The sequence below is a fragment of the Lichenostomus cassidix genome, chromosome 3, assembly GCF_008360975.1.
Source record: "Lichenostomus cassidix isolate B80296 chromosome 3, HeHo_3.0, whole genome shotgun sequence".
NCBI lineage: Eukaryota > Metazoa > Chordata > Aves > Passeriformes > Meliphagidae > Lichenostomus > Lichenostomus cassidix.
Genome location: NC_139483.1, coordinates 51,379,578 through 51,392,803, shown reverse-complemented (window position 1 = coordinate 51,392,803; position 13,226 = coordinate 51,379,578). Strand labels below are relative to the sequence as shown.

The 13,226-nt window shown below is 42.1% G+C and overlaps 1 protein-coding gene across 7 annotated transcripts in view; it reads left to right on the top strand.

The window, feature by feature from the left end:
* The window catches only part of PLAGL1 (PLAG1 like zinc finger 1), a 48,834-nt gene that overhangs the window by 24,818 nt on the left and 10,790 nt on the right, over positions 1-13,226 (top strand). For 4 of the 7 annotated variants that reach the window (XM_085055738.1, XM_085055739.1, XM_085055742.1 and 1 more), the window contains exons 3-5: positions 9,203-9,358; positions 10,424-10,536; positions 12,814-12,963. In XM_085055738.1, coding sequence (XP_084911864.1) covers positions 9,203-9,358; positions 10,424-10,536; positions 12,814-12,963 — 419 coding nt within the window. Of the gene's footprint in view, positions 1-5,136; positions 5,285-8,764; positions 8,784-9,202; positions 9,359-10,423; positions 10,537-12,813; positions 12,964-13,226 lie in introns of those variants that run through there. The other 3 variants (XM_085055745.1, XM_085055744.1, XM_085055743.1) reach the window with 3 other exon arrangements.

Genomic DNA, 13,226 nt, shown 5'->3' with positions numbered 1-13,226 from the left:
ATGTGTTTTTTTTAAATGAAATCACTTCGTGCCTTAAAATAAGAGAATAATTTAAACAGGGTCATAAAGGCTAAGAGTCTCCTACCCATTTTGTTTCCAGAGAAGCTGGGAATCAAGCATGCTTTTCCTGTTGGAAATGAAGGAAGGAATAACAGGAATTGTCTGTTACAAAGTGGATGCATAGAAAGAACTAAAGCTATTCTGCTAAGCTGTTAATGACCCTTCATTTACAAAAGCCAATGCTTTAAAAGGAAGAGTCCTTCAGAATTTTAAATATATGCTTTAGTGTTCATTGATCAAAAAAAGAATTAACTTTTTTTTCCTCTTGGGTGAGTTGAAATATCAGTAAGAAGTTTGGATAGCTCACTGAGGAAGTTAACTCATTTTCCAGTTTTATTAATAGTTTCCACTGACTGTAATATAGACTGGAGTGTTCTTTCAGGACTGGCCCTCCAAGGTATCAGCCCTGACCAGTACTAAGTGTCCATGTATTCACTTCTCCATGTGGACTTCCTTCTTCATAATGTGGCTACTCACATGTCAGTGGAGCCAAGTGCACAGACTGACACCTGCAGAAGTGGGTCCTGTGTTTGAAACACTGCACTTTGATTCCCTGTAGCTGCAGCTCTCTTCATGTTGTTATATGTGCCTCTAAAGACATCAAGTTCTGCAGCCACAGGATGAGTACAGTATCTCTTCGGTCTGCATGCCATGCTTCCTCCTTGCATCCTACAGTAAACTCATATTTCCTTCTCCAAAACATGTCCACCTGCCTGGATCTTTCTTCCAGTAAGCAGCTGGAACTATATCCCAGTGTTAGTGTCTTTACTGGTGAAGTGTCCAAAAGTCCATGTTGAAAGCTGTATCATCAGTGGAAAATCAAGTATCGATTTGGACTGGTTTCCTTAGGAGAGGTAGCTTTTGTCACCAAGCTTTCCACCAGTTTCTCCCACACAACATCTGGACTCGTTGGTCAGTAACAATTAAGTTTAATGAAGGAGCAAGAGACCCAGTCTGAGGTTCCCTTTTAAGGGAATGTTGCAAGGCTTGGAAGTATTTCAACTAATCGATACTAAGCTTTAGTCATTATAATTGCTGCACTTCATTTATCAGAATTGAAACCATGGTGTTGACCTGCCATCAGTAAAACTGTTGACTGTATTAATGCAGTTAATGTGGTGTGTGTGTGTATTTATACATATGTGCATTCAGGAAGATGTATGTGCCTGGGGTTTTCTCCTGCTAGAACAAAGATGGAAGATTCTGGTGTCTGTGTTGAACTGCCACAGTAGCATTCACATTTTCCACTAAAACATCTGACAGTAAAATAAATCAACTGTCCTGCCAAAAATATCTCCAAAAGTGCTTGGGAAATAGAAATGTTTCTGCTGTGGTAGGTGGAATCTGTGGTGTGGGAGATGCAGATTAGGGGGTCCAACATGTGGCCCAGGAGCCACAGGATGCTTATGAGCAGTTTGAATATGACTCTCTTGGTGGCTGTCTGTGTTTCTCTGAACAGGGGGATTTTAGTCATGCTGTCTGCAGTATAGAAGCAGCACAGTTTGGACAGTGTAAGTGAAGACCTAAAGCAAGGAGGTGTCACAGCCAAGGAGCCATAGCCTTGCACCAGGTCAAACAGCTGCTGGGCAAGATGGGCAGAGTGCAACAGGAAGACTTCCCTCTCAGGAATCCTTTGCTGGGCATTTCATAGGACCATGCTATGCTGACTCAGGTTCTTTCTCGTAAAAAATAGTAGTTGTTTCTGTGAGTTTGCTGTTAACCTTCTTCCCTGATTCTGGATCTAATTTTGAATGACTTCATGCCAAGACAGTGAAGGGAGAGGGAGAGAAGGAAAAAAAAGCCTGGAAAGTCCAACTGCATTTTTCAATATGATTGTTTGAAATGTGTTGAGCTTTCAGCAATGAGAGGAGTCTCTTTGTTTGCACTGATTAGAAGCTATTAGATGTAAACTGTGGGAGGTGACTTCACTTGAACTGTGCTCATTTATGTATATGGGTTCTGATAACAGCCAAACCCCATGCGGTGTACTGGAAATGTAACATGTATGTTTTATCCCAAGAATAGCCAGAAAAAGATTATTTTTTAAATTAGCTTTCAATCAATCAATGAGTTTTTTGACCTCAGGTCATTTTTAGATGAATGAACGTACCAAGAACTTTGATAAACCAGTTGATCAGACTGCAGTGAAGTTAAAGTTGGTAAACACACCCACATACTTTCCCTCCTGCTTGGTTTATTGGGTTTTTTTTTGTACTGTGGGTTTATTGGTTTCTTCTTTTCTCCTTTAATTTTGCAGGAAAGATGTGTAAGTTACTGCCTTTTCAGGGGTTCAAACAGCAAAGGTAACTTCTTTTACTCCTAGCTGTGGAGTTTGTAAGATACAGTAGAGCACAACTATGCTTTTGCTGCACAGCCTTCATGGAAACACACTGAAACTGCTGAATATCACAGCCCAGCTGTGCTCCTTGAGGTTTTTCTAACTGTTTTGCTTCTAAGATTTGCTAGACAGAGCAAACACAGTAGAAAGCCTCATTAGGATTGGTGTGAGACTGACTTTTTATGGAAAGCTGTTTAAATTCCTTCTGGCTATGCCTGTTGTACTTCATGGCTACCAGGTGAAAAACTCACTGTTCCCAGATGTGCTCGACTGTCATCATGATGACTCCCTGTTAGGAACTAGTAATGAATCACAGTTGTTGTTATCCTGTATATGTTTGTATAACAAATAGTTTTGGAGTTTGGAAGAATTTACATCTTGGAACTTGTATCTGCCAGGAAAATGCACACATGCTTTCTGTTAGGTTTCTTTACCGTCAGATAAGTGCTGAGCCTCCCTTCTAGAGGCATTCTTCCATAAGAACAGCTGGTCAGTATCATACTGTAGTGAGGAAGGAGCAGTTCCCTTGACTGATGATTTCCCACTATGGAAACCCAAGGGTATATTCTCCCTCCAAATCTTCATTCTTCTTGGCAAAAAAGACAGGCACAGGGAGGATGGAGGTGAGGTAAGGGAAGACCTGCAGATCAGTGGCTGGGTCAGGGTGCCTGAGGGCTGGGTTCACCTCCCATGCTGGGTCCCAGTTTTAGGGAATTAGCTTGACCTGCTGGTCTGACTGAATGTATGGGGTGGGGTGGCAGTAAGGCATGTTTGCTGTTCTCTTTCTCTGTTTCTGTCTCCAAATATAGTAACTCATTTTTAAAGTTTTACATTTTAGTAGAGTGAGGTCATGTTCCCATGAATATGTTTAATGTTCAGAAGGATTTCTGGGATGTTTGCAAACCACCTACAGTTCTCCTTCCCAGGGAGGGGGCCCCAAGAGGAGTTGGCATTTATTTGCAGGGTGCTGCTCACCTCTGCACAGGACCAGAACTCCTCCTCACCCTTCATCTGTGTCTCAGGAGCTCCTGTTCACTCACCAGAAAGCCTGAACATGGCAGCACAAGGTCTTGGTGAGGGGCCAATATTGTCCCAGCAGCATGTCCACAGTTCCTGTGCTGGTGCCACCAGGTAGAGACTGCGAGGCTTCAGGGCTTCTTGTGTGTCAAAGACATGGGAACTCACTGCTTGAAATCTAAAGTTTCCCTCTCAAGAACAAGGGAGTAAGTCTGCCTTTGTTTTCCCCCTTTCTTGTGAGGGTGGTGTTATTTTGTGTGCAAGGTTATGGAAAACACAGCACCTGCTTCCCAAATAATACACTGTGTCATGCACAGAAGTGAAAGTTTTCAGTCTTTATCGAGGTGAGCAATTAGGATTGCAAAGTCAACCTGGAGTGTGGTTTCTTGATTTATTTTTCCTTTCTTTCCATGCAGAGCTGAGCAGTTGTATGCCTGCTACTTCAAGGTTTTGGTGTATGACATAGAAGAGACATGAAAAAGAGACACTGAGGAAGTGTTCACCTATTTTGATGCTGGGCTAGGGATCAGTTATTACAGTTAACAAGTAAAGATCTATCAGTAGACAATTTAGCATAACAAAATACCAGAAGTTAATGGAATTTGAATAAAATGATTCTGAATTTTGGTGATTATAACAAGTTCTATTTTACTTTAATATAAATAGAATAGATTATTAATCAGTTAAAAGCTTCATATTGCACATCCAACTTAGGATATGAGGTTTCTTTCATAAACATTTTTTACAGAGAGAATGTGTGTCAGTGGCCCACAATAATGGGAAAATAACTTGTGATTAACTGTTTGCTAATTGAGTACTTTTAATTTTTTGCCAAATAAATTGTAGACCAAGCATTTGAAGCCTTTCCAGCACAGAGTGCTGCAGAACAAACCTCAGGGCAGGAAAGCTTCATGCACCTTTGGGTAAGAAGAACCAAGTCTGGCACGTGCAATGTACCTCGGACAGAAAATATCCAGAAGGTATTTTTGCAGTGCTCCTCTATGTGAAAGCGGAACAAGGCTAACGGAGCACTACAGTTTTGCTCTGGGATAAATTACTGTTGTTTGCTATGCAAATCTTATGATTGTAATTAGGCTAGGATTTGGGCTGCTGTGTACACTGATCTTTGTTCCCTCTGCGCACGGGAGCTAAATCTAATGCTACAAAAACAGCGCAGCAAATGCCGAGGTCAGCTCAGCCGCTGAGCGTTTCTCACGGGGTGCATTTGATTGAAGTGGACAATTGAAAAGGAGTGATTTACCTCTGCCTTCACAGGGGATGTAATCACATCAAGGGCACCTTGTGGGCCACTGAAGAGTTCAGGTACTGTAAAGTCTCACTTGAAAGCAGCGGTTGGAGAAAACGCAGGAAGGAGGTCCTGATAGGCATCTAGTTTTTAGCAAACTGGTTTCAAAAAGTGATGTTCTGCTGCTGATTGGTTAAGGATCTGGTTGCATGTGTGAGCTATCACGACAGTGATTGCAGTTCCTAGTATGGCTATGTATAGCTCCCGTTATCTGTGCAGCAGGGCTCTGTGTAACTGCAGCCAGTGGCTCCTTGCCCACACTAATGAGCTCTCCTCAAGGCCGGGCTTGTGCCTGGGGGGGTGGCACAGTGCTCCAACCGTGCTGCTGTTCTGGAAACCAGTTTGTTGACTGTGCTCAAGTCCAGCTTGCCCAAGCTGCCGTGCCAGCTTGGCTACTGTTGGCTCGGGAGCTTGTCCCAGTGCAGCGTGGCTGGCCCCAGAGCTGTCTGGACAACGAGGCAGGCTGGCAACTGAGGCTGCCAGGCTCTATAGTCTGCAGCAAAGGAGAGCTGTCACCTAGACCTGGACTGGGGGGAAGCACCAGCATGGTGAGGACAGTACAGGTGAGCCACACTCACAGCCCATTCTCCTTCCTGGCTACCAGTGTCGGGTCAGCTCATATGGTGGGGGTGCATCCTGCAGGCAGCGGGTCTCAGTTTTCTGATGACCCAAAGAACAAGGGAAAGCCATGGCTGCTGCCAACCATGCCTCCATTATCTGGGAGAAGTGGGAGCAGAGGCATTCAGGCGCAGGGGTACCAGCTGGGGGTCTAGGGGGGATGTACCCTTCTCTTAGCCCCTCCAGCAGTGGTTGGAAGGGAGTGAGCACCTCGTCCTTGTGATTGAGCTGGTGGCTGCACACCCACAACCTGGTCAGAGCCTGCACCTGCACCAGGGCTGGGCTCTTCTGTATGCCTGCCTCCCCACTGCTGCAGCAGAATCCAGCAAAATAAAAATCTTAACAGCAACAAGATCTATTAGCTTGTGCAGTTTTATCTACAGATAGATAAAAAGGCATTATTTGGAATTTTTTCAGAATCATTGCAAAGTCAGAGGCAGAATGAAGAAATACCCTCTAGGGGACAATATAGCATTGTTTTTATAAAGATACAGTAAATGACACGATATGGTTTTTAACAGCTTGTAACTCCTGTAAATCTTGTTTATTTCATTTTGTTGCCTACTCATATAAATCACAGCAAAGTAGAGGAATGGTGGCAGTTTTACTTTTTCTTGCAGGCTTGCACATGACCTCGAATCCATTCATTTTGTATGTGTAAATACAATTTAAGGGAGCACAGAAACTGAAAAAGCATCGAGGTACTGAGGTGCCTAACAAAAAGCCAAAGAAATCTTTGTGGGAAGTCATTTTTCCAACCAAGTGTATTTTAATTTCTAGTGCTAATATGACAAAAGGTATGCTGTTTCTATAGTTGGATGCACCCTATTTTGGAACAGGTTAGAGTGTATTCTGAGGCTGTTGTTTAAAAAATACGTTTTACTTAATTATCTAAGTTAAAAAGGGGCATAAAATCTGTGTGAGCTTTGCAAACTGTGTGCTGTAGCTCTGTGTACATTCCTTTGCCAATCGGATCTGTAATTTAGCATTGAAATACAAAGGATCATGACTTGGCCTGTAATTATCTCTGAGAAAGAATGTGAGCTTGACAGTTTTGCACTCTTCTTTTTGGGGAGAGAAATTACAAAGATCCCTGTTCCCTATGGTAGCCCCTAAAGTTATTCTATTTGCAGTGCTCCAGTGCTGTTGTTCTGGTACACCTGGCAATTTTTAGAGTACAATAAATTTGCAGTCAGGGTACTAAACAGGTTGGTGTGGGGTCAGAAATACTGTGTAGTGAATGTAATTCCAGTATGCCTGTTATTAAATAATGTAAGTCATTGTAGTTATCTTCATGATCCATATAATGAAACATAGAAAATCTTAGAACTGGTGTTGGACAGCTCTGAGTATTTCACAGAATCACAGAATATTCTGAGTTGGAAGGGACTGACAAGGGTGATCAAGTCAAACTCTTAAGTGTACAGGGGCTGAACCCACAACCTTGGTGTTATTAGCACCGTGCTCTAACCGCCTCAGCTAATCTCATATTTCAAGGTGTTGGGCAGCCATGCCAGGTCGAAATCCCAAGCCACACTAGCCTGGGGGCTTAGAAATGCTTCCAGCTGTGCTGCCTGGGGAGCTGTCTATGGGGCTGCTCAGCTTGGAGGCCCTTGCTCAACACTGGGTCAGATGCAAAGCAGTCCCTGATTTTAGAGGAGAGCCTCCCCCATACCCTTCTGTGAATAATTTCAGACCTTATGTTTTGGATCCGGAGGACCAAGGAGAGTTAGCTAATAGAGTGCTACTGCAGAATTTGGAGGCTGATTCAAGAGATACCTTTTTCCCCTTCTTTCTCTTTCCAGCCTCCCTGTAAGCTGCCCACCCTGGTGCCTTGGAGGTGGGCACTGCCCCAGGGAGGCTGCAAGGTTTGCTCAGGAGCTTGCTAGTGATGAATCACAGAGGTATGGCATGGATTGATAAGGTCGTGTACTTTATGATTAGACACATCCTTCCTCTAACAGTGGTTGTTTGTCTCCATTTTGCTTTTAGTAATGTGTTTCGGCCGTTTGCATACAATGACTCTCCAAGCAGGAGCTTTTTGACTTGAGACAAAGTCACTATTATTCTAGGAAAGCTCAGGAAGCCCTCATAATTTTGTTGCCCTCAAAAGGGTGAATTTATTTAAAAGCCAATTAAGTTAAATCACCAAGGAAATATTTACTTTTTCTTGAAGCCTAGCTGTAAAGAACTTTTGGGTACATAAACAAGTGTATAACAAGAAAAATCTGCCTGGCAGCTGTATTGTTGGGGGTTTTGTGCATTTTAAATGATGGCTGTAGAGGGGCATGTTCTTTAGCTGTAGCACTAGCAAAAAAAAAGTAATGTTTTTCAGCTATTCGCAGTGTAGGTAGGCAGCCTGGGAGCCATGGCAAAAGAAAACTTACATGGTCCAGCAGTTATTGAAAAATACTGACTATTGTAGTGCCTGCATCTTGACCAACACACAAGCCTATCTCCTCAGTTAGAGTTGATGGAGAGCCCAAAAAACTCGGCAGGAATACTTCAGGCTTATCTGGGAAGATTTTGGACTAGACTCTCAAGGTGTGTGATTTAGTCAAGCACCTGCTTGTGTTTATGAACAGAAACCTTTCTGAGGTGCCCTGAATATGACATTTATGGCACTGCTGTCCTTTTTCAACAACCATCTCTGATATCTCCCCAGGCAGTGTCTCCTGAGCCCATTATGCTCCTCGGTTATGAGCCCCTGTCTGTGGTGAAGCCTCACCTCTCCTGCCCCAGTCTCTGCTACAGTGTCCTGTTACTCCCTTGGACTCCCTTGGCTGTTCTGGCTCCTCTCCTCTGCTCTGTATTGTCACTTACTGAATAGACTTGCTCAGCAGAGTTTTCAGACGGAAAACAAAATGAGGTAGTCATGGATGACCAGTATCAGCTTTTCCTTTTAATTCAGTTGTAAAGCATTGTTGGCTCACTGGTTTGGTTTCTACTGTCTATAAAAAGGTTTTGTGCAAGAAGTCCCCTTTTTCCCATCGCCCTGTGTGACACTAGTGCTGAGATGACCTTCTGCTGGAAAGTCTCATTGCTCAGTTTTGTCACTGCTCTGTATGAGTTTCCCTGGCAACCAGTTTGAGCTGCACTGAACCAAAAATATCTCACTGTGCTGGGGGAAAGTCAGTTTGCAGACATGTATTTCTCTTTAATGAGTTCTCTGGATGGTCTGTGTGTTCAGCCTGCAGATGTCATTACTGGGAACCAACAGCTGGGAGGTGTGGTGTGCCCCTTTTCCTTACTTCCACAGCCTACGAGGAGGCTGCCCTTGCATGATTGTCAACTGAGCTGTGACTGTAACACCCATCATACTCATTTCTCATGGTGCTCTGAGGGTCTTGTCTTCTACTGAGAATGGTCTGCGCAGCAGACACAAAGTCTTTCTTGGATTCCTTGGATCTCTGCAAATTTCAGAATTTCATAATCACAGAATGGGTAAGGTTGGAAGGGACCAATGTTACCTAGGTTATTGCTAACAACTTTGTCCACATTTCTGTATAAATATATGCACCTTGCTTTGTAGCTGGGCATGCAGTGAGGTCTGGTTTTGCTGACGTCCTAGACTTGAAAGGCACAGTTTGTGGCACCTCCAAATGAGTATGTGTGTAAATCTTTGAAGGTCAGGACCCACCAATTTGCACAGGAGAGAATGCACAAACTGGAGGTGTTACTTCAAACCTCCCCATTTCAGTTTTGACTTGCAAATAATCTTATCACTACCTAATGAATAACACTGATTTGAAGAAAAGCATTTGTAATTCCAGATGTGTTCTCAAGACGACAGAATTAGAAGAGACTAAATTGGAAAGCAGTATGTCATTTTAAGTAACAGGTTCCCTTTTCTGGATTTGTAGGGTGTGAGGATTGCGGTAAAAGCCTTCTAGGAGAATGCAAACTCCACGGACCACTCATCAGGGCTAAGGACAGGGTTATTCCCAGCCGAGCCCGTCTCACCCTACCTCACTACCTCACTTTGCGAGTGTTGGAGCTGCGAGCTGGAAACCAGCAGAGTAAGTATTTTAGCTCTTTTTTCCATATTTGAGAAAGAGGAGACAAAACCACTGGCTTGTTTTCATGAGTAACTGAAGGCATAATCATTGGGTATTAGCATTATGAAGACTGTTTTCAGCTGAGCACAGCTAAAGCTCACAGTCAGCTACTGTTTTTTATGACTGATTTCTAGTAACAGATGCACAGACTGATGGCAGGACATTAGCCAGAGCTGGTGTGACATTTAGCTGTGAGCAACCAGTTAGCTCTGTTCAGTCAATCCAAGCTTAATGAATGTTGAATTTGTATCTAATAATAACAGCCATGCACTACTACTTTTTTTCTCTTTTCCCCAAGCATGCAAAACAGGAAAGAGTATTCAATGAGAGGTCAGAAACAAAATGGTAAATGACATCCCTTATCCACCCCCCACAAACTCAAAATATCACAGTGGGGTAATTTACCTTTTCCAGCAGTTTCAGTTCATATTATATAAAGACTGTTATTTCCTTCTGAAAGCAAGGCAATTTGAATGCCCAAACATGAACAAGGGAATTATGTCCTTAGTGTGCAAGTTTTCCACAGCTGCCTGTGTAAAATTAATCCTGCCTAGATTGCTTTTCAGAAGGAGAATGACAAGATGCCTACACTGTCACTCCATTGATATGGCAGCGGAATAACTGGAATGATTAAGAAGGCTAATACTGTGTGTTTATAGATTCTCTCCAGTCATATTAGGAGAGAACAACCTCCTAGATTATGCCAAAAAGCAGAGGATTGTGATGTCATCAGTTTGTAGATAGAGGAGTATCAACACATTTGTGTTGCATACTCAGTTTAACATCCTGTCACGGATTTTTGGCACTTTTGTATTTGATGTAGTTCCCATTAAAAAAAAATCAGTACCTATTTACATCCTTTTTAGTTTCTTCACCTTAGAATTATTTACAGGGCTTATTAGTCTAGAAAAAGAATCCACGTGTTCTGCACTATTTTGTTCATCTCCATTTTCACAACTTTAAGTATATAAGAAATAGTTTGTGATATCTATGTTAATATTAGACTGGTCTTTGTTTTGTTCACAGTCCTTGGTGTATTTGCAAAGAAAGTAATACAGAAGAGAACACAATTTGGTCCTTATGTTGGTCAACTGTCTACAAAACTGACCTGCTATGATGAGAGCAGGCTAGTCCTGCAGGTAAAAACTCACTGACTTTCTATGAAGTGCATCTGTTGTCTTTAGCAGTTCATGCGTATTTAGGTATTTTAATCTGTTAATTTGCCATCTGATCTAGTTCATTAATTGTACTTCTGGTCCGTAAGCATGAATGTACATCACATTATTAGGCAGTACAGCATAACCTGAAGTACCAAAATGTTCCTGTATATTGTGTTTTCTGGAAGCTTGCTTTCCTGCTTTCTAGTTTTACCATTTCCAGGATGTTAGGCCTATCAGTCTAATAGCTCTTCATAAACTTTTCACATAGCATGGCTACTGAGCTTTCTTCCCAGATAATACAAAAGGATTTGTGCTTTACGCCATACCACTGGGAGGTTAGAGTTTGTGCACTGAGTTTGCAAAAGTGACAGAAATATGCACTAAGGCACTGTCTTAGTAGGGAGAAACAGTGTAGGAATAGAGAAACACTTCTTAATTCTAATTGTTATTGTTACTAATTAATAATAACTGTTGATTTATATATAGACTTTGACACAGTGCACTAGCTCAGTTTATTTAATCAGATTGTTATTTAGGGCTAGTACTTTCTGTTGCTGCACATGTAGGTACTGATTGTCTCACCTGGACTGTGGCACTACTATTTGTACTTAATCCTGTAAAAATTGTGGCCTCTCAGGACTAGCCCAGCTTAGATAAATCTGCACGCACATCCTTTCCTACAGGAATTCCTTGGGAGTGAGAGCTAATCGCAATCCTCTGGGCCCATTCTTCACATTTTGCTGTCAGGGTCATGGCTGAGCACAGCTCTGTGTCATACAGTGAGTCCATGCTCAAGCCACAGCCTCTGTCAGGACTTCCCAACAGGTCATGGTTCTTCCAGAGTTTGAATTTTGTATCAGGCCCTCTCACCTCCTAATAGAGAGGCACCAGCAGCAGCTGTTCTGTGACACACTCTGCGTCTTCATTTGAGCTTTCTTCTGAAACTTGGAACTGGAAAACACTGTGTGTTGTGAGGAAATACTTCTGAACTTTTGTTTGAGAGCAAAAGTAATAGCTTCAATAGTCGCTGTAAATTTCATTTGCACATGGAAGTCATGGGAATCATCTGCCAGGAAAATAACACAGTCCATCTATGGGATTTTCATGGCATGTGGACACCAGAAAGGATTTGTTCTTCTCTATAACTAAATTTCTTCAGTCTTTATATTATCCACTATTACAAATGCAGAAAATGTACTCCTCTAACAATGGATGGATGAGCTAAGCACCCAGTTCCTTCCTCTTCACCAAGCCATTATAAACCACACCCTATCCTCTATCAGTCAGCACCGTTTGCTTAAAAGTATACAGTGATAAGCACAGCTCTGGCTGATGAAGATGAATGGACTGTTTCTTCACAAGAGGAGATTAGAGTCCCAGATTTCCTACATGAGAGCAGTAGCTGCCTTGACTTCTCCCTAGCCTAAGTATGTGACCAAACTTGTCCAACAGGCAGGTGCTTTCATCGGAAACGTGATGAAGTTAGATAAAATAGTTCCCAGAAGCAATGAAAATGCAACTTTTTTTTTTTTTCTTTTTGCAATTACTTGCTCAGTTACGTGGTTAGTAGAACAAATACATGCTGTACTGACATCTGTTGTGCAGCTTTGTCCATGTTGGAGACACTTGCAGAAAAGCAGCTGTCTTGTTTGAGGTCGGTAGCTTTTGCCTCATAGGGGCATTCTCCGGGAAAGAAATATGGGAAGAATGAAGCAAAGAAAAAAGAAAAAGATCTTTCTGGCACAGTTGTTCATTTGTATTGACTTTTGCATTGTTAAGGGGAAAAATAGAAGACTGTTAAAATGTCATTATGTTGTGTGTTACCTCTCTGGACTTACTAACACAAGTTATACAATTGTTCCATGCAAAACATAGCAACACTGAAGCTTGAGATTAGCAAGTGCTCAGGAAGTAGATTAAGGCATAAATCTTATCTTTTTACCTGCCTGCACTTAGTTCTTGTAATATTATCTTTATATAACAGAAAAATGATGAAATATAAACTGGAAATGCATACAAAGGCCTGCAGTTATTTTAGTAGTGGGGTGCTCAGCAGGTATTCGTTCTTCACTTTCTTTTGCACTCTGTATTCATCAAGAGTGATCTATTTCAAAACAACCATGATTTCAAGGGACACATGACCAAGACAAGGCAGATAACTGATAGCTATGATTACAAATTAAAGAAAACTAATGTGCCCCTGTACAGGACTTGGTTTTATCATGTTCTTTCTCCTGCTCTCCCCCTTTGTTTCAGGTACTGAAAGATGGAGGAAAGTACTTTCTGGACACTCCCAATGAGGACTGTGGAAACTGGATGATGTTTGTCCGGCTAGCCCGGAACCAAGAAGAACAGACCCTTGTGGCTTATCAGCACTGTGGAGAAGTCTACTTCACAACAGTTAAGGTAGTTAAACCTACATTGCTTCATCTATCATCCAGAAGGAAATTTATAGACAAAGGTTGTGAAAGACACTTTCACAGATGAAAGGTTGATTATATTCTGCCAGCTGGGTCATTACATACATGCCACCTTTAATATAATTTAATCTGTAGTAAAGCAAGGAGTGTATGGGGTTTGTCAGGAAAAGGTGCTGTGTACTTGCTGTTGTGGGTAGTGAAGAAACTGAGCAGAGGGAAAAAGAAAAATCATTCACAATGATTGTATTT